Source organism: Raphanus sativus, chromosome 6 (assembly GCF_000801105.2).
Source record: "Raphanus sativus cultivar WK10039 chromosome 6, ASM80110v3, whole genome shotgun sequence".
NCBI classification, from domain to species: Eukaryota; Viridiplantae; Streptophyta; class Magnoliopsida; order Brassicales; family Brassicaceae; genus Raphanus; species Raphanus sativus.
In genome coordinates this window covers 51,424,484-51,443,145 of record NC_079516.1, presented here as the reverse complement: position 1 = coordinate 51,443,145, position 18,662 = coordinate 51,424,484, and the positions used below count along the sequence as shown (strand labels likewise).

At 38.2% G+C, this 18,662-nt stretch overlaps 5 protein-coding genes and 1 non-coding gene across 13 annotated transcripts; 5 read left to right on the top strand and 1 right to left on the bottom strand.

Annotated features, from left to right (window-relative positions):
* The first annotated feature begins 91 nt into the window (after positions 1 to 91).
* Positions 92 to 1,908, top strand: LOC108806323 (nudix hydrolase 23, chloroplastic). Of its 8 annotated transcripts, none has more exons than XR_008934901.1 (8): positions 92 to 450; positions 521 to 652; positions 726 to 802; positions 896 to 1,031; positions 1,117 to 1,257; positions 1,354 to 1,412; positions 1,480 to 1,565; positions 1,708 to 1,908. XR_008934901.1 is itself a non-coding variant. In XM_056987518.1 (8 exons), the coding sequence occupies exons 1-7, from the start codon at positions 196 to 198 to the stop codon at positions 1,557 to 1,559; spliced, it is 861 nt and encodes a 286-aa protein (XP_056843498.1). In that variant the 5' UTR covers positions 92 to 195; the 3' UTR covers positions 1,560 to 1,565; positions 1,708 to 1,908. The 8 variants fall into 8 exon arrangements, 5 of the variants coding, with proteins under 5 accessions (XP_056843498.1, XP_056843500.1, XP_056843499.1 ...); XR_008934900.1 differs by having other exon boundaries at positions 1,654 to 1,908; XR_008934899.1 differs by having other exon boundaries at positions 1,646 to 1,908.
* An 873-nt stretch (positions 1,909 to 2,781) lies between these two features.
* LOC108806839 (uncharacterized) lies at positions 2,782 to 5,068 on the bottom strand. The gene is made up of 5 exons (XM_018579041.2): positions 4,582 to 5,068; positions 4,263 to 4,312; positions 3,748 to 3,797; positions 3,164 to 3,662; positions 2,782 to 2,940 (listed from the first exon to the last, which is right to left on the bottom strand). The coding sequence occupies exons 1-5, from the start codon at positions 4,804 to 4,806 to the stop codon at positions 2,910 to 2,912; spliced, it is 855 nt and encodes a 284-aa protein (XP_018434543.2). The 5' UTR covers positions 4,807 to 5,068; the 3' UTR covers positions 2,782 to 2,909.
* Positions 5,069 to 7,809: 2,741 nt separating this feature from the next.
* LOC108806459 (uncharacterized) lies at positions 7,810 to 9,917 on the top strand. The gene is made up of 2 exons (XM_018578583.2): positions 7,810 to 7,974; positions 8,347 to 9,917. The coding sequence occupies exon 2, from the start codon at positions 8,386 to 8,388 to the stop codon at positions 9,661 to 9,663; it is 1,278 nt and encodes a 425-aa protein (XP_018434085.1). The 5' UTR covers positions 7,810 to 7,974; positions 8,347 to 8,385; the 3' UTR covers positions 9,664 to 9,917.
* A 336-nt stretch (positions 9,918 to 10,253) lies between these two features.
* Positions 10,254 to 10,335, top strand: TRNAS-GCU (transfer RNA serine (anticodon GCU)). Its single transcript has one exon. It is a non-coding gene; the product is annotated as a tRNA-Ser (tRNA).
* A 644-nt stretch (positions 10,336 to 10,979) lies between these two features.
* LOC108809825 (probable protein kinase At2g41970) lies at positions 10,980 to 13,629 on the top strand. The gene is made up of 8 exons (XM_018581962.2): positions 10,980 to 11,170; positions 11,324 to 11,483; positions 11,578 to 11,834; positions 11,934 to 12,060; positions 12,137 to 12,410; positions 12,521 to 12,653; positions 12,763 to 12,849; positions 13,295 to 13,629. Exons 2-8 carry the CDS (start codon positions 11,387 to 11,389, stop codon positions 13,418 to 13,420), a joined length of 1,101 nt encoding a protein of 366 aa, XP_018437464.1. The 5' UTR covers positions 10,980 to 11,170; positions 11,324 to 11,386; the 3' UTR covers positions 13,421 to 13,629.
* A 424-nt stretch (positions 13,630 to 14,053) lies between these two features.
* LOC108811503 (uncharacterized) lies at positions 14,054 to 18,583 on the top strand. The gene is made up of 8 exons (XM_018583558.2): positions 14,054 to 14,398; positions 14,480 to 14,803; positions 14,887 to 15,146; positions 15,358 to 15,499; positions 15,621 to 15,989; positions 16,100 to 16,231; positions 16,326 to 16,454; positions 16,547 to 18,583. The coding sequence occupies exons 1-8, from the start codon at positions 14,306 to 14,308 to the stop codon at positions 18,470 to 18,472; spliced, it is 3,375 nt and encodes a 1,124-aa protein (XP_018439060.2). The 5' UTR covers positions 14,054 to 14,305; the 3' UTR covers positions 18,473 to 18,583.
* Positions 18,584 to 18,662: the final 79 nt, after the last annotated feature.

Here is an 18,662-nt window from a genome sequence, read left to right as displayed (position 1 = left end):
CTTAACCGGTTAACTTGGTCAGAGACAAAGTCAAATTAAACCGGTTTATCTGCTCTCAATAATTTGGATTCTCTGTTTCTCGTCAGAAAAAAAATCATATCTTTAAATGACATTTCTCTCCTCAAATGTCAAAACTGTGACGAAATTGACGCCGGAATCTGAAGCAAAGTTCCGGTGAAAAAAGCGGTGCGTATAATGCTCAAAGCCGTACAGATCTTGGGTTGGTCAACAGCAGGGTTAACCATCATCTCACAGAGACTGACCAAGACCCGCAACTCCACCTCTTCCACCGTCTCTTTCCTCTCCACATCTACAAACCCTAGAAAGCTCTCAACTTTCTCCTCCTCTCCAAGGAAAACACTCCGTTTCAACCCGACCCGAATGTCTTCCTCACTTCCCGGATCCGACCCAGTTCCCAAGTCTCCAACTTTCGTCTCTGTTCAATCAGCTGTGAGTCTAATTAGCTCTTGTGAACATCACTTTGGTGGTGTCTCCTTCAATGGTGGTGTTGTTGTTTCAGGGAGATGTTCGTAAGATAAAGTTCTGTCAATGGTGTGGAGGCCCTACCAAGCACGAGATACCTGACGGAGAAGAGAAGCTCCGAGCTATCTGCACACACTGCGACAAAATCGCTTACCAGAATCCTAAGATGGTTAATAGTTTTGTTTCATCGTGATTTTTTTTTTATTAGAGAAGGCTCTTAAATGTGAAAGAAAGTGTTGCAGGTTGTAGGTTGTCTTATTGAGCATGAAGGAAAGGTTTTACTTTGTAAACGTAACATTCAACCTTCACACGGTCTATGGTACACAAAGCCCTTCCCTTTAATGAGTGTGTTTCCTTAGTGTCGTGTGTCAAGTTATGATCTTTTTTTGTTTTTTGTTTTGCGTATATACAGGACTCTTCCTGCGGGTTATCTAGAGGTTGGAGAGTCAGCTGCTGAAGGAGCAATGAGGGAAACTTGGGAAGAAGCTGGAGCCACTGTGGAAGTTGTTTCGCCTTTTGCGCAGCTCGATATTCCTCTTATTGGCCAAGTAAGAAAGAAACACTCTCTACTTTGTCTTTTTCTTTTTCTCATTATGTACTTATAGTTGATGTTTTCGCTTTTTTGGAGCAAAGACGTATGTTATATTCTTAGCAAAGCTGAAGAATCTTGATTTTGCGCCTGGTCCTGAGTCATTGGAGTGCCGTCTTTTTGCTTTAGACGAGATACCCTTTGATTCCTTGGCGTTTTCATCTATATATGTTACCTTAAATCTGGTAAGTGTGTGTATGGATTACAAAACAATTTTGATTACTCTTTGATTTTCACTAGAAAACATGTTTGGTTTTGTTTTCTTTTTTTTTTCTTTGTAGTATTTGGAAGATCTTAAAAAGGGGAAAATAAAGTTTCACTACGGTACTATAAACAAAAGGTGTGTGTGGAGCGATTTGTCTGAAGAGATGTTATCAACGGTTTCACTTATGGTTTTGTGTGCTTAGTTTTTTTTGCTTTTCTCAGGCCTGGAAGTAGTCCTTCAGATATTCGAGCCTTTAGTCTTGATTACCATTTGCAGCCATGAATGGAGGTTTCTACTGTCCTTCCTTCCTCTCTAATTTATTATGTATTCGGTGTAATAAACTTCGTCATATGATGAGTCCTTTTTAGGAGTATAGTCCTCTTGATCATGATGGAGAGTTTGTCTTTAATGTGAGAGAGTTGCTTCACAGCTTCTGGATTCGCTGTCATTCTTCCATGTCGTGTGTTTTCACTTCGCATCTCATTGTTGACTAAATGAAAGGAAGAATGAGAGATTCCTTGGAGCAGGAAATGTTAAGGCTGTACAAAAAGAGTTTCTATTTCTGGTTTCAGTTGTTGCCCGAACTGTAAAAGGAAAACTTCAGATGTGAAATGCAAAACATTTTGATCAATCGTTGTGTTATATTAGTCACCATGTCACTATTTACTATAACGTTTTCTGACAAGGAGAGAGAAACCAAAAAGGTGGATTACACTAAGAACAAAGACGGTTGTGAATGGATGGATAACTGGAACAAAACTAAAATAGACAACGTATATTTATAAGACCAAAACCTACCATCCATATCCAAATTATAGAGCACAAGTTGATTGGTGTAGTCTGCAAACTGAGTAAAAGACATAACAAGAGCAGCACTGTTGTAAACAAGAAGAAGATTACGGTTAGGATGAGAATCATGTATAATGACTTGAGACAAATATGCGCATTGAACATGGAGTTCAAAATCACACAGAGCACAACAGTAAGAGAAACTTTAACTCCAATGCAGCCACATGCTCTGCGGAGGAAGTTGCCAGCGCGGTGAGTTGTGTCAGTAAGGGATTAGAGTCAAGTGGTGGTGCCCCGGCGTGGGAAGGCCATGGTGAGTATCATTAGGCCAGTAACCCTTATGGTGGATACATTATACATATCCAGTAACTAACTTTTTATGTTTTATTGTCGAAAACGCTTTAAAATATTACTGATTCAGCTAATTACATAATCTGAAGTTTTTTTTAACGCTTTTTATACCAAAGCCCTACCTAACTAAACTAACTTATCAATATCAATCCACACCGTCACCATACATCATAATATTAAACAAACCATCACAATACACAAACTTAAAGTTATTCCCACTTTCCAGCCGCATTACTAATGTATCTAGTCTTTTCAAAATATAAAATTACGAAACATAATATATATATTAATTTAGCTTTAAACCATTCTAAAGAACGTTGTTCAAATCACATATGGTATATCCAAGAAACACTCGGCTTTAACTTATTTTTCTTTAACCACAAGCGTGGTCGAATGGTACAGAAGATTTGGAAAAAAGTGCTATTCCCCTGATTCAAAATCTACTTACGATCAATCGGGTCTGTCTGATGCTGGTGGACAAATCCAAAAAGATTACTTGGTTGGGTCTCGGTCTGTCGTATACCTTCGGATTATAAAAAAAAAACTTATTTTCTATTGTTTAACTGATTTCTCAATAGTCCATTGGTGTTGTCATAAACATGAAAAAGTGTTCATAAAATCATTACGTCCTCGATCAAATTTATACACAATGTTCACACACCAAAAAAAACATAAAGCTGCGTCCATAATCATCATGTACATTAAAAATATACATAAAACTGTAAATGTTGGATAGCCAGACTTACTTATCAGGAGCATCAAACTGATCAGCAGGTGCATTTATCTCACTCTCAGTACCAACAAGAACATCACCAATACCGCTACTTGTGCTGGTTTGTCCAAGCAAACTACTCATGGAACGGGCCTTCACCATCCCAAGCTTCACTCTCTTGTTCTTCACTTCCACCACCTCGGCCTTTTTCTGTCGGCCGCCGCGAGCGCCAGCACTCTTGTTCATGCTCCTTACCCTTCCTTTACCAAGATGATGCTCACAAAGAGAATACCCATAAAGAGTTTGCTGACAACATCTCCATCCTCTACCGTTAACTCGGCTGCACCGTGATCCTTCCTCCAACGCACCGCTCTTCTTGGCTTTCTTCTTCTTCTTCTTCTTCCCTTTACTACCACCACCGCCTCCACTAGCTTCTTCTTCTTCTTCTTCCTCCTCATCCTCTTCTTGTTCCTCAAAGCTTATAAAGCCTCTTCTCTTCCTCAAGGTAACAGCCTTTTCATTCTTCTCGACAACTATTATATATTGCATATACAGATAACTAATTAGAAAACATGAAAAGCTTTATTTTCGCCACAACGATCAAGATTTTACGTGTACCTTGTGTTGAAGAGTCAGATTCTCCTGCGGGATTAACGTTCTTGCTGCGACTGTTTGAAACAAAGGAAAAAAAACTTAATATAAAGAGATGAAAGCGATCTATATACGAGTGCAAGAAAAAAATGATAATAATAGAGTGCACACAATAAAAATAGGGTCGATATGGGGACCATTCGTATAAGAGCATCCCATGCTAATGTGCACCGTCATCGCTAACTACTACTCTTTTGTATTCCCAAATGTTTTAGGTGTGAGAATAATGACGATAATATAAAACTAAGCGACAAGAAAATGAATTTAGATCCAACTTCGGGGGATTAGATTAGATCCAACTTTGATCACTCGTCTCCAAAACGTATTCACATATTACAAAACTTTGTGGTTCTGAAATGGTGAAAAACTATATAGTATCTGTTTAGTAGTTACACCCCCAAAAAAGTAATTACACCCACAAGTAATAGAGATGAGAAGGGGCTGTAGAAGAAAGATTCTTGATAATTATCGAATTCACTTACCTGCCCGATGCATCAGTACTACTCTTCACGTCTACTTCACCACCATCATCCTTTTTTAGAAAAACAAAAGAAAACGAAAGATGAGCAATTGGGAACTTAAAAAAACTATTTATTTCTTATAAGAAGCAGATCTGCTAATGAAGAAGAACAATTATTCCCCAGTGTAAAATAAACCCCAATTATTATTTCCACAAAAACAAAAAAAACAAAGTACGGTCTTAATACAAAACAAACTGCACCCCAAGTGTCGAACTGTGGATTATAAATCACATTAGGATCAGTTTCTAATTTAAATGTCAACGTATAGACAAGAACTCACCATAGTTTTCTCCTGCTTCTTGCTCATCACATCTCGCTGCTGACCATCAGAAACCGGCACGGGTGGTTGCGAAAGCTGAAGAAGAGAAGCAAGAACTCCGTCGCTGTCTTGGCCGCAAAAGTAACGATCGGTGGCCGTCGGTGACCCGTTAAAGTAGAGATCTGAGAGAGGAACAGGTAATAGAGAAGAAAGGGGAAGAGGCACTTGGCGTTTGCGGATCCTCATCGGGAGAGAATATACAATAGATTCTTTTACTTTCTTTTTCTCTCTTCAAGTCTTTTTGTTTGCACCAAAGAAGTACTGTAGTGTAATCTTTTTTTGTTTGGGTTAACACAGACTTGGAAAAATTAATAAAAGAAGAAGGCTTTGTGGTGTTGTTTTGTTCTTGGTAATGGCTCTTCTCTCTCTCCCACACACTTTTATATTGTTGTTGCACCCAAAAAGCAAGTTAGTAGTAATTGAGAGAGGAAGAGTCCACGTTGGAATGGCTGGGAGTAGCAAACCGTTTTATATCCTTGCATTGAAGTATTTATCTTTTAGGAAAATATATAACCGGTAAGAAAATGGTCATTGAGATTTGAGTTTTGACTAATGACTAAGGTCACTCAACTAGTAGGATTTAGTTTTCAAATTTGTAACTACATAACATGATTCACATAAATAATCATGTAAATGTATCTCCTAAGAAAAAGATTAGAAATTTGCTTTGTTATTGACTTGACTAGTTTAGCACTAGATCCGCATGTTTAACGTGATATATAAATCCAATGAATTAATATGCTGTTAGTTTTGATGTATATCACAAAAAAATATATATGCTTTTTTTTCCTGAGTGGGTAGGGGGAGAAGTTTTATCCTTAAGCTTTCATGGGTAGGTCCCTTTTTACATCTCTTTCTCCCTTCAATTTTTGTGTTTTTTTTTTTCGTTTGTCATCCTCTTTATTCTTTGTTGTTTCTCTATTTTCCCCATTCATCTCTCGCAAGTACATGTTCGAGCTAACTCGGACTATTCATTCTTTCATTTCTGCCAAGAAGATAGATCGAGTTATAACAATTAATTTATTCATAGTGTACACTTACATCATGATCCAATAATACATATCCCATATTTTTTTTGTGCGACATATACATATCCCATATAAAACTAAACTCTATAATGTTTGTCATGTGAAACTGTTAAACATTTGTTTATCAATTGATAGAGATCTTATTATATTTATTTGGTATTACCAAAAATTAAAAATGATAAGAAAAGAGAGGAACAATAATGTTGCACTTGCATCCCTCATTGGAATAGGTGGGAATGGGCTGGCATGTCACATTAAGCCAAAAATCGACAAAACAGCTCCTTTTTTTCCTTTGTTATTGTGCAGGTGTAGGATAGAAACAACACGAGCTGACTTCTTAACTTGCACCTTGTTCATTCAAGTACTCTTTTCTTTTTCCTTTGGTAAAATTTTAAATTATTATACCAAAGTTTTAATTTTTATAGAAATACAAAGAAAATAAGTAGCCGAATGCAAAGAATGTAAACTAAACAGAGTATTTAGTGACAAAGAGACTCTATTACGATAGACTGATACCGTAAAGACGATCCAGAGTTAGCGTATCGTTGATGGCCCCAAGTACTCTTTTCAATTGTGATTATCTTGAAAATATAAAATTATATGTGTTTTCATTTTGCCATTTAAAAGTTTATATATTTGTGATAGTTTATTAGTTGAGAAGCGGTTGTGAAAGAGCGAACAGTTTAGGTCTGGGAGTATGTTTCTCTCTCATTTATGCAATTTACACACATTACCTCATCTGGTCTAGCTGGACGAGACATTGATTCGTTTCTTGTCTGACTTTTCTAATGAAAGATGAAGCTTGTTTTTTACTTGTGATATCAACTCATACTCATCCACCTGTTCGTAATCGTACAGATGATTTTTGTAAGATTTTCAGGGTATAGTTGGGTTTTCGAGTTTACATAAATTATCTTCTTTGGTCTGATGATAAACTATAAAAATATTCTTTTAGCGTTTCGGTATCTTTGACACACTACAGTTGCTGATTGTGTCTGTTTTAATCGACCACGCGTGACCTTGTCCTATGTCAAACCCTCAGGGATGTCTCAGAGCTAGTGGTCAGTGGTTGGAGTCTTGGAGAGAGTTTCGATTGCTCCTATGAATCTATGATATGAGAGCATCGTTCAGTGATATCTTGAATCCAATATTTGCATGGTCTTGGTTACATTTAAAAATAAAAAACCCTTTTTAGGCCCAAATTTATTTAAGGTCTTGGTTTCATTCATTATGTTGATGGCCGCGAGAGGATGCTATGGATTTATACGAGGAGAGTTTGATTACATATCCGTACTCTTAATATTATTGTTCACTTCCTTGACCATAATAATGAAGAAAATATCAACTTTATCCATAAACACACGCTCACATTTTTTTTTTATTTTTTCTGAATCTAAACACACTCACATTTTGAAAAAAAACATTAGTAAGAATTTTTTACATTATAAGCTTGTTTGGCTAATGGATATATCATGTAAATTCCATGAAACAGTTGTAAAATCAGCTAACTTCAGAGAGCATCGGTTTCACCATCTAAAATAACATCAGGATATAATTTTAAATCAAAACCACATACAGATAAATTACATCCTTTAGAATTATCAAGCATAAACATAAACCATGATACTAATCATTTTATTAAGCCAGTTTATTTAATATTTTAAAATATTAAAAATAAAATAATTTCCCGATGCCATCACATAATCATATATCTAACTAATATTAATGTATTTCTAAATAAATAAACTTGTTTAATTGGTAAATGTTATTTAGTTAACCATCATTTTTGCCACAATAGAAACTAATTTTTTCCAATGCTCTCTAGTTCTAAATATCTACACACAATTACTATCCATATATTTGATTATGGTTATTAGTTATTTCATATAGGTTCATATGATTGATTTCAAATTTATGGAAATGTGTTATCTCTATATTTTCTTAATTGATCATGATTCACATCTTACCAAGTATAAGTAGCTTTTTTTTTTAATTGTGATTCATTAAATAAAAATTTGGTAAGAAAATAAAAGTTGTAATATAAAAACAGCCTTAATCATACATGTATCTGGTCAAAGAGATTGCACAACCAATCCCGACCGTCCGATAACGCTCTTCCTGTCTGATTTAAATACACAAGTCTTCTCCGACTTTTCTTTTAACTTTTTTTTTTAATAATTGACAACAAAAGATTTGATCGTACCGAAACAAGGCGAAGATTCCATTGAAGGAATCCGAGAGAAGGTTCGAAGCTCCACAATGACAAGTTCTCAACAGTGATCTCTTCCGTCACCCAAAATTGGCTCAATTCACTTTTCTTCTTCAGGTCGTGCCTCAGTTCCATTTTTGCACAATTTGCATCAAATTCGTTTTTTTTTTTTTTAATTTTATACGGTGGGTTTACTGTCCTGAGGGTTACCTGTCTTAAAGGCAAGAGCTTTATGGTTTTCTACAATCTTAATCTCAATTTAGGGTTTTTCAAAACGGGGATTTTGCGAATTAGGGTTTCAGAATTGGGGGAAATGGAAAGGATTGATCTGGTTGATACGAACAAGACAGAAGACAACCATCTTCATGTTTTTCTGTCTCTCTGTTTGTTATTTTCTCATGTTGTGTTCTATGTAATGTGAACTATTATTTACATTGGTCTTTGTGAATCTTATAAACATTATGTTGATTATGGTCTCTTTTCATGCAGGAATAAACAAAGATCCAAAGGAGTTTTTTTTTTTAATTGATGGCTGAGGAGATTTCAAACGAAGTGAATCTGGATTTGAATCTAGGTCCTGCCCCTGACGTAAGTCTCGAGCCAGTAACGGATCCTTCTGCTGCGTATTGGGCTAATGGAACATTTAATGGAGATGTTGAACCTTTGAGAAGGCTCTGGACACGGCACGGGTCCAGACAGTTTGATGTTCTTTCAGTTCCTGCAGAGACTCATAGCCCACTGATAGAGTTGAGTCAGTTAATGATGGCTTCTGCTAATGGAGCTGCCTTACCAGCTGGTGGAGGAAGAGTCAGCGAGGAGGAGGAGGAGGAGGAGGCTAAAAAGTGCGAGAATGGGAACAAAGTGGTTGAAGAAGACAATGTTAAAGAGGAGAAAAGAGTTGTTGAGAAGAGCGTTGGAAGCGACGGGAGCTTTTTCGACTGTTACGTATGTTTGGACTTGTCCAAGGATCCAGTTGTTACTAACTGTGGCCATCTTTTCTGTTGGTCTTGTCTTTACCGCTGGCTACAGGTCTCAGAGGCAAAGGAGTGTCCGGTTTGCAAAGGGGAGGTATCAGTTAAAACCTTGACTCCGATCTATGGCCGTGGGGAGAAAAACAAAAGAGTCTCTCTAGAGGGGGTTTCAGACAACAAGAACAAGATCCCTTCGAGACCTCAAGCAAGGCGTGTGGAGAGTCTGAGGACTACACTTGAGAGGTCAGGTTATATAGGGACGGAAATGATTAGACATTTACAGGATGGGCTAGCGAGGGAATCTAGGACTGGTGAAAGAACAGCTAGACCGTTTCTTAACCGGTTTATGACCTCAAGAGGAGTTAGAGCAGAGCTGAACCAGTCTAGTGCTGCATCAGTGGCACCGTTAGATGATATTAGACGTACCAATCTGATCTCAAGCACTGAATATGAAAGGGGAAGAAGACAGCTGTGGGCTGCTCCTCCTCTGGGTATGTCAATCCAGAGACAGATGCAGGCAGCAGCAAGAGATTTGAGGGTGCCGTTTTCTCCTGTGTTGACCGCTGCTGAAAGATTAGAGGATGCTTATTTGATGACGCATGCATTTGATGCGCAACTCAACGTTCCTAGTGTTGGTGCTGAAGACAGAGATTCGTTCTCAAGTATAATAGGGGTAATGAACTCGGAGAGTCAAGTTGATACTGCAGCTGACATTGATTCTATGGTGACTGTTTCGACTTCTTCCTCTGTGAGAAGACCACATGAGAATGGCTCAAGGGTCTCTGATGTAGACAGTGCAGACTCTCGTCCTCTGAGGAGGAGGAGATTGGCTTAGAGTGGTTTCTGACTTCCGTGGCTGGTGGTGGAAGAAGAAAGAGGGAGCAGCTAGGATCATCTGTAGTTGAAATCTGCGGTTTAGTTTCTCTTTTTTTTTTGGATTTTGGATTTTGATTTTTTTTGGTTTTTGCTTAGGGGATGGTTATTGAGTCAAAAATTAATAATATATTCAGTTGCTTATAGAATACATCTGTTCAGATTTATGTTAGTCCAAACTTTTTCAATCTGGTGAATCAAACATGAATTCAGGTTGTTGACTTATGTATAGTGAAATTTGTTGTAAAAATCAAGATGTAGTTCTTGCTTGTTTAGGTAAGGCTTGATGTCTTGAAATAGATTGGTGGGAGATTTGTTGCTGTTCAAGGAGGCTATCAAGTGTTGAATCACCATCAAAAGTGGCATTATCATGGGCCAGTCTTTTCATTTTGTATAAAAAAGATTAATAATGTATCAAATGGTCATTAGATTATATGTTTTTAATTATGCTAGTACAATGTACTTTTTTGATCTAATAAACCGAAAACTTGGTTGACTTTCCTGATAATTATTAGTTTTATATAAACATCGGTTTGCAATTTTGAACGAGAAGTCGCTTTGGCCGAGTGGTTAAGGCGTGTGCCTGCTAAGTACATGGGGTTTCCCCGCGAGAGTTCGAATCTCTCAGGCGACGAAAATGTTTTTACTACTCGTTTTACATTTTTACTGAATAGATATACATACATAATACACTTGAGACCTTCTTCGCCATATGCGACCAGGCTTTAACTGTTTTATTCAGTAGCTATAAGAAAAAAAAAAACACCATTATCAGTTGTTTGCAATAATATTACAGTTATCTCTACTGTAGTTTTGGTTGGAGAAGATGAAGACAGCAAAAGAGAAGGTTCTTGTGGTTCTGTTCTTGGATTATTATTTTTCACATGCATTATGATTCATTCACCCATACATAAACTGATAAAAGCATATACATATGCATGGGGGTCATCATCATAGTGAGTCGTTCAAAGTTGATTTTCTATCATGAAATGTTACTAACATGTCAAGAGATTTTTCAACTGTCAAGATTGATTCTTTTAGGTGTGTCTATTATGAATTCTCAGGCAAATGATATCTTAGAATCTCTATAAATTTTCTAATGCTTGATTGCAAATATAAATTACTAGTAGATAGAGTATGGTCCGGAGAGGACGTGTAAGACGTGAAGGCAACACTTCACATTTCCTACCTACATTGTGTATATTTAATTTATTTTTAAAAATGCAATATGCTAATGTGTTTTTTTTTTATCTCCCGATTTTATCGCGCAAGAGAGAAACAAAGAGACTTGCAAATGATTCATTCCTTCTCTCTTTACCAAACTTCCAAAACATTTCAAAGTCGTTGATTTTTTTTCCAGAAATTGGACGTGAGTTAATTCAAAATTCTCAGACACAGATCCTTTTGTGGTAATCTTATAGTATTCATCATCATCGTTCTTTTGGTGTTGATTACACGGCATTATCGAGGTAACAACAATCATTCATGTCCTGGATATTATTTTTTTGCCCTCAAACGTTATGATCCGACAAAATATTTTGGCAAAATTCATGTTTCCAAATCAGTATTCTTCTCCACAAACATATGTAGATATGCAGAATAAAACAAATTTTTGATAACAGATAAAAAAAAACATAAAGAGAATCCAAAACACACACGTGAATAAGACAAAAAGATCCGAAGACATGTTCTGTTGCGGAGGTGCGGATGAGGAACCCGCAGGTCCGCCAGCTAACCAATATTCAGCGCCTCCTAACAAGGCCGGAAACCCCAATTTTGGCGGTAACAATCCCTAACTTAATTCTCCTCACACCCCATAACCCTAATCCCTGGCTTTGTTGTGAACGAGAGTTTGCTGTGTTTTGCATGCGTTTAGGCGGCGGGAACAGAGGGGAGCCGAGGAATACAAACGCGCCGAGATCTGGAGCTCCTGCAAAGGTTTTACCTATAGAGATCCCTAGTATTCCATTGGATGAGCTGAACAAAATATCAGGTAACTTCGGAAACAAGGCACTGATCGGTGAAGGCTCTTATGGACGTGTCTTCCAAGCTAAGTATAATGGAGGTGATATTGCTATTAAGAAGCTTGATGCTAGCTCTTCTGAAGAACCTGACTCTGATTTCACCTCACAGGTACACTACACATTTAAATATCACAACCCTTCAGCTAAAATTCAACCAATATTAATCTAATGATTGTTTTAAGTAATTTCTCCATATTTAAATGTCAAGTTATCGGTGGTATCACGGCTTAAAAATGAACATTTTGTGGAACTGATGGGGTACTGCTTGGAAGCAAATCATCGCATTCTAATCTACGAGTTTGCAACTAAAGGTTCCTTACACGATGTATTACATGGTACGTTAAAACTCAACTCTTACTAGTCACGTTTTGTTGGTGGAATATATATATGTGATAATGGATTGATGTTTAGGGAGAAAGGGCGTGCAAGGGGCTGAGCCAGGACCGGTGCTGAACTGGAACCAAAGAGTCAAGATTGCATATGGAGCAGCCAGAGGGCTTGAGTTCCTTCACGAGAAGGTCCAGCCACCAATAGTCCACAGGGACGTAAGGTCAAGCAACGTCTTGTTGTTTGATGACTTTGTGGCCAAAATGGCTGATTTCAACTTGACCAACGCATCCTCAGATACCGCCGCGAGGCTTCATTCTACTCGTGTATTGGGAACGTTTGGCTATCACGCTCCCGAGTATTACTTCATCTCTTTTTATCATCTCATTAATTAATAGGGTTTAGTTGTTGTTCTTTAACAGACTATTTTATCGTTCTTGATAAATTATGAGGGTAATCTTGTGTTAGGTATGCTATGACGGGACAGATAACACAGAAGAGTGATGTGTATAGTTTCGGTGTTGTGCTTTTGGAGCTGTTGACAGGAAGAAAACCCGTAGATCATACCATGCCTAAAGGCCAACAAAGTCTTGTTACCTGGGTACGTACACATATTAGTTAAAGTAATTATGCATGTTCGAGAGGATTAATAACTTTATCAACTTTATTGTAAAAGTTATAAACCCCGGCCTTTTATCTTGATTTTGCAGGCAACTCCGAGACTAAGTGAAGACAAAGTCAAACAATGCATAGATCCTAAGCTTAACAATGACTTCCCTCCCAAAGCAGTAGCTAAGGTGCGTTATTCATTTTCTTTTCTAATATAAGACACTTCCTTTGATTATTGTTAATTATTTGGTAAAAAATGATATATTGGAGTTTTTTCTTTTCCTTTTTTGGTTTAGGACTTTTGATATTTTGTTTTGATAAAGCATGAAATAGTTATAAGCGAACCTAGTTTTCTGAAGGTGTATATAAATCTATCAAGTTTCTTGAGATTTTAGCTTGGAAGTATGTATCTGTTTTAGTTATGACTTATGATACACAACATTCTGAGTACTTTGGGAAGACAATCAAATATGTTTGAGTGGATGTTGCATTAAGATAAGTTTTTATTTTATTTTTTTGTTTCATATTGAATCATCGCGACCTCAATTCTAATTGCTGATCATTAGCTACGAAGGTTATTTTGATTTAGTTTTGTGATGCTGACTTTTCTTTGTGGGCGTGGTGGTCGGACAGTTGGCCGCCGTGGCTGCCTTATGTGTTCAGTACGAGGCGGATTTTCGGCCTAACATGACCATCGTTGTCAAGGCACTTCAGCCTCTTCTAAACTCCAAACCAGCCGGTCCTGAGTCTACTTCCTAAATTATCAAATTTAACCACTTCTCTTGGTTTTGTTGCTGTTGTGGCTCTCTTTCTCTATCGTCTTCTTGTTGTAAGATGTTGTCATTTTCTTTTTCTGTCAACGAGATGTTGTCATTCGAATGTAACATAATGTTCACAGCCCTTCATTTTTTTTTTGGTCTAGCCTGGCTACAATGATGAGGTAATGCAAAAAAGTAATAATAAATTTATTGTTGATATAAACTAAAGATAATGTCTGAGACTATTTTAATCAAGTGTATATTTTCGAGACTATTTTCAACATATAATATATTTTCATTAAAAATGAAAATATTTGGTCTTGTCAACAATAAATTTTATATGGATCGTACAAAATTTAATGCATTGACTTTATTTTACGTATTACATTAAAATCAACGAATAGCAAAAAGGCAGCAACATAAATGAAAATAATCATGTTTTCTTTTGATTTTAATATGTTACCATAAAGTGGATTTGAAAAGGTTTAAATAATATTATTAAATTACCACAAATGTGTGAAAGAAAAAGTCTGTTACTCTCTGTAACAGAGGAAAGTACATTTCGATAGATGTCTCTCTTGCATATTTTTAGGTTATTTAGTCATTTCTAAACCCTCTTCCGCAACCAGAAACTCTCTCTCTCCCTCTCTCTCTAGATTATATTTAGCTCCGCGAATCTCATCGTCATCGTCATCGTCTTCGTCGCGTCTCCTTCTCCCCCCCGATTCAATCCAATTCTGATTCGATTCCCTTCCATCGGAGAAGAGATCTCGATCCGGAGGATTCACTCATCATCCCCCAATTCAGTCATACGATAGATCTCGACCGATTGTCTCCCTCTCCCCCCGATTCGATTCAAAATTCGATTCGGCTAAATTCGCTTTAGATGCTGGGTTTAGCACGCAAGGGTGATGATCACTCCTCTTCCGGGTTTTGGTCCAGTGACGTCGATGGACTCAGCTACATTCAGTTGCACAAGGTCCCTTCTCCTCCTCTCTATTCCTCGAGTGTCGGTTATTTTTGATTAAGATGAAAACTGAATATGTATGTATATACACAGTTCTGGAGTGAGCTGTCACCGAAAGCTAGGGAGGAGCTTCTCAGGATCGATAGGCAGGCGCTGTTTGAGCAGGCTCGCAAGAACATGTGCTGCTCTAGATGCAGCTCCCTCCTTGTGGAATGCTTCTTGCAGATTGTTTCTCATGGCAACAAGTCCTCCTTGCCACGGAATGGATCCAAAGATGATCGAACCTTTCTGTCCCATAGTTTCTGTAACAGCTCAGCTGTTGTGAGTCAATGGGGAGGCCTCACCGCCGGGAGGGATGGATCGCTCACGCTTCTTGATTGCTATTTGTATGCTAAATCTTTCAAAGTGCTACAGACTGTAAGTTTTTTTCTTAAATCTAATCCGAGGTTTCTCTGGTTGGTTCAGTTTTTTTTGATGTGTTGGTTGGTTGGTTGTTGCAGGTGTTTGAAAGTGCACGTGCTAGAGAGAGGGAGCGTGAGTTGCTTTATCCTGATGCTTGTGGTGGGGATGGCCGGATTTGGATAAGTCAAGGGATGTCTGGTTATGGTAAAGGTCATGGAACAAGAGAATCTTGTGCTTTGCATACCACATGGCTCTCTTGTGATACGTTAGTTGATTTTTGGTCTGCTTTAGAAGACCAGAGCCGACAGTCACTTTTCACTATGAAAGAAGAGGATTTCATTGATAGACTAACCTCCAGGTTTTTTTTTCTTTTATTTGTTCATTTTGAAACCTTTTTTTGGATGTTCTTATGTTGTCACAAGTTCGGTTCAGAATGTGTGTTTGGATATGATCTGGTTTCTCCAGTTTGGGTGTATCAAGTAATTGCATGCGTTACTGAGTTGTTGTATTCTCTTATGCTTCTTTTCTTTTCCTTTCCTCAGTAACATGTTGACCTTTCAACCCTACAGGTTCGACTGCAAGAAGTTTTGTAGAGACTGCAGAAAAAATGTCATCCGAGAGTTTAAATCGCTTAAGGAACTTAAACGAATGCAAAGGAAAACTCAATGTACCGAATGGTTTTGTGTTGCGGATACAGCCTTTCAGTATCAGGTCTTTTATCTTTCTTAACCTTTTCTTCTTTGCGGATTCCTGTACTGCAAGAGTTGATTTACCGGAGAACCCGAGAGGTTTATGTTGCAAGTGAATGAGAAGTGTAATTGTATTATCTCAGGTGGGCATTGATTCCGTTAGAGCAGACTGGAGTCAGTATTTTACAGAGAATGCTGGATATCATCAGTTCGAGTGGGCTATTGGAACTGAAAAGAGCGAATCTGATATCCTCGAGTTCAAAAGAGTAGGCAGTAATAGGAGTGCCCAAGTCAGTGGTCTAGACCTTCATGGGTTAAAAGAATGCTACATTACTCTTAGGGCATTTAAGAAAAATGGCCGCTCCTCCGAGATATCAGTCAAAGCCCATGCATTGGGATGCCAACAATGCGTTCATTCTAGGCTTGTGGTTGGGGATGGACTTGTTTCAATTAAAAGAGGGAAATGCATCCGAATGTTTTTTGAGCATGCCGAAGAGGTTGAGGAAGAAGAGGTAAACTGAAGATTCACAGCTTTTTGACTGATAACCTTCAGATATTTAACTTTGCAGATATGATATCTCATTGCTAAAGTGTGGTCATTGTATTTCTAATAATATATAAGAATGAAGTCGCGATGGATAAAGATGGGAATGAGCTTGATGGTGAGTGCTTCCGTCCACAAAAGCACGCTAAGAGTCCAGAACTTGCCCGAGAGTTTCTTCTAGATGCTGCAATGGTTATTTTCAAGGAGCAGGTTTGTTATAGATTCCTCTAAGTTCACTTTCTATCTATTTTTGTTTTGTGCTTTGTTTTAGGTGTATTCATTTCTCTCCATGATACTATCTTAGGTTGAAAAGGCATTTAGGGATGGTACAGCCCGTCAAAATGCACACAGTATATTTATCTGCCTTTCATCGAAACTATTAGAGCAGCGTGTTCATGTTGCCTGCAAGGAAATTATCACCTTAGAGAAGCAGGTTTGTTTGCTAACCTTTTGATATTCTATGCAATTTTAGAAGACATTTTACGCTTTCTCTGTCCAACAACTCCATCATATTAACACTTGCAGACGAAGCTTCTTGAGGAAGAAGAAAAAGAAAAGCGTGAAGAAGAGGAGCGAAAAGAGCGGAAAAGAACAAAAGAAAGGGAGAAAAAACTTCGTAAAAAAGAGAGGTTGAAGGAAAAAGAACGAGAAAAAGAGCAGAAGAATCCAAAGTTTATTGATAAAGAAGAAGAAGTCTGTATGAATCTTGATGAGGAATCAAACAATACCATGAACTGCGAGGACTCAGGAACTGAAACTGGAAATATAGAATTGTCTCCAGCTGGTTATCCTGATGATCAAGATGGAGAGTGTTTGGATGGTTGCATTACTTCAACAGCGGAAACCCACTGTTCTGATAGTACTGATAGAGAGATTATAGATCATGAAAATGGGTGGTCAGATAAATGTACATATCTGGAGGATGAGGCAAAATACTGTAATGATAGCTTAGAACCTTCTTCAAGACGTATTAATGGGTCAAATAAAAATCTGAGGGTGAAAGCTTTGAAGGCTGGTGGTAGACCAAACAGCATTAGGTCTCATCAGGTGTTTCAGTGTTCAGATAACAGGAATGGTGAGAGGTACGATGACCATTCTTGCAGTTACAAACCCATTAATGGACACTGGGAAAAGGCAGAATCTAATATATCTGCAACCAGAGGCATGCCAGTAACTGTGAGAAAGGGTTTGGACTCCATGCAGCTGAAGCATCCGCGAAACAGCTCACACTCTGACACACCACCAGTTACATGTTCAACATTTAAGGCAGGAGAAGTTAGTTCCACTGTGGAGTCAGCCGAGGCACAGTCTCGATACAAGGCTAGAGAACAGTTGGGTAACGCCAATCTTAGTGATTGCAGCAATGTGTCTGGTAATTATATAAATTCAACTGAGGAAGACAAGAAGATGGAAGTTCACATAACATCGAAGAATGATGGTATGTACTCCAAAGATCCAATGATGAGTAGAAGCTCCAGTTCAGATAATTGCTCCTCATGTCTCAGTGAAGGAGATAGCAATACAGTGTCTTCAAACAGCGGAAACTCTGGATCCTCTCCGATGTCTGACTTGGAAGAGAAACTAGTGGGCAATGACAACAATATGCATGACTGTCACGAGAAGATGACAGAGAAAGAGACAGAGAAGGGTATTGATGAAAGAGACCTTTTGAGGATTAAGAAAATTTCCAACCATCCAGCTGAAAACGAGGAAAGTAAATTATCAGAAACTCCTCCTACGGTTCTTAGCCAAAGCATGGACAATACGGTACCCAGTGTTATTACTGGTTCCTACCTGTCCCAGCCACAAAGCATGATGTTTCCCCAAATGCTTAACCAGAGTATACCGTTGCCTGTCTTCCAGGGTCCTTCAACAATGGGTTACTACCATCAAGCTCCAGTCTCTTGGTCTGCAGCTTCAGCCAATGCATTGATGCCCTTCCCTCATCCTAACCAGTATGTGTACGCAGGTCCACTTGGATACAGTCTGCATGGAGAGTCCCCGTTATGTGTCCAGTATGGGACCCCACTAAACCATTCAGCAACCCCTTTCTACAACTCCGGGCCAGCTCCAGTTTTTCATCCGTTTGCTGAAATCAACACAATGAACACTGCTGAACAAGTTCAAACTCTTGACCCACTGGAGAACAGTTATCTCAAGGAAGCAGCAGATGAAAGGAAAATAAACAGAATCTCTCCAGTGAAAACTCCAAGCAGCAGAGGTCCGGAAACTGATAGTGGCGAAAACTTCTCCTTGTTCCACTTTGGTGGGCCAGTTGCTCTGTCTACAACTGCTCCTTCTCGTTGTCCCACTTTGGGGGACTTCTCGTTGCAGTTCTCAGGAAATCATGTTTTTGGTGACTCTGCTCAGAAGAAGAAAGAGAGGACAGTAGGTGAAGAGTACAACTTGTTTGCGGAAAGTAACAACAGCTTGAGGTTTTCTATCTTCTAAAAGGTTTATACCCTTTATTGGAAAAGGTTTATACAACTTGTTTGGATTGTTTGGTGGTTATTTGATTTCATGTGAAGATCTCTGCAATAGTTTTCTTGCCTTTTTTTTTTTGCTTTTCAGAGGTTCTGATTTACTCAAAATGAATAATTCGTGCATCTTATTACAAAAAATCACGAGCTGAATATTCTCA

Excerpts from the sequence above, each read along its gene's own strand:
- LOC108806459 (XM_018578583.2), top strand. The coding sequence starts at position 8,386 with ATGGCTGAGGAGATTTCAAACGAAGTGAATCTGGATTTGAATCTAGGT.
- LOC108811503 (XM_018583558.2), top strand. The coding sequence starts at position 14,306 with ATGCTGGGTTTAGCACGCAAGGGTGATGATCACTCCTCTTCCGGGTTT. Across the intron at positions 14,399-14,479 it reads GCTACATTCAGTTGCACAAG|TTCTGGAGTGAGCTGTCACC; the intron begins GTCCCTTCTCCT and ends GTATATACACAG. Across the intron at positions 15,500-15,620 it reads ATACAGCCTTTCAGTATCAG|GTGGGCATTGATTCCGTTAG; the intron begins GTCTTTTATCTT and ends GTATTATCTCAG.
- LOC108809825 (XM_018581962.2), top strand. The coding sequence starts at position 11,387 with ATGTTCTGTTGCGGAGGTGCGGATGAGGAACCCGCAGGTCCGCCAGCT. Across the intron at positions 12,654-12,762 it reads AACAAAGTCTTGTTACCTGG|GCAACTCCGAGACTAAGTGA; the intron begins GTACGTACACAT and ends TTGATTTTGCAG. Across the intron at positions 12,850-13,294 it reads CTCCCAAAGCAGTAGCTAAG|TTGGCCGCCGTGGCTGCCTT; the intron begins GTGCGTTATTCA and ends GTGGTCGGACAG.
- LOC108806323 (XM_056987518.1), top strand. The coding sequence starts at position 196 with ATGCTCAAAGCCGTACAGATCTTGGGTTGGTCAACAGCAGGGTTAACC. Across the intron at positions 803-895 it reads CAACCTTCACACGGTCTATG|GACTCTTCCTGCGGGTTATC; the intron begins GTACACAAAGCC and ends GCGTATATACAG. Across the intron at positions 1,258-1,353 it reads TATATGTTACCTTAAATCTG|TATTTGGAAGATCTTAAAAA; the intron begins GTAAGTGTGTGT and ends TTTTCTTTGTAG.
- LOC108806839 (XM_018579041.2), bottom strand. The coding sequence starts at position 4,806 with ATGAGGATCCGCAAACGCCAAGTGCCTCTTCCCCTTTCTTCTCTATTA. Across the intron at positions 4,313-4,581 it reads AGAAGCAGGAGAAAACTATG|GATGATGGTGGTGAAGTAGA; the intron begins GTGAGTTCTTGT and ends TTTCTAAAAAAG. Across the intron at positions 2,941-3,163 it reads CAGTTTGATGCTCCTGATAA|GTATACGACAGACCGAGACC; the intron begins GTAAGTCTGGCT and ends TATAATCCGAAG.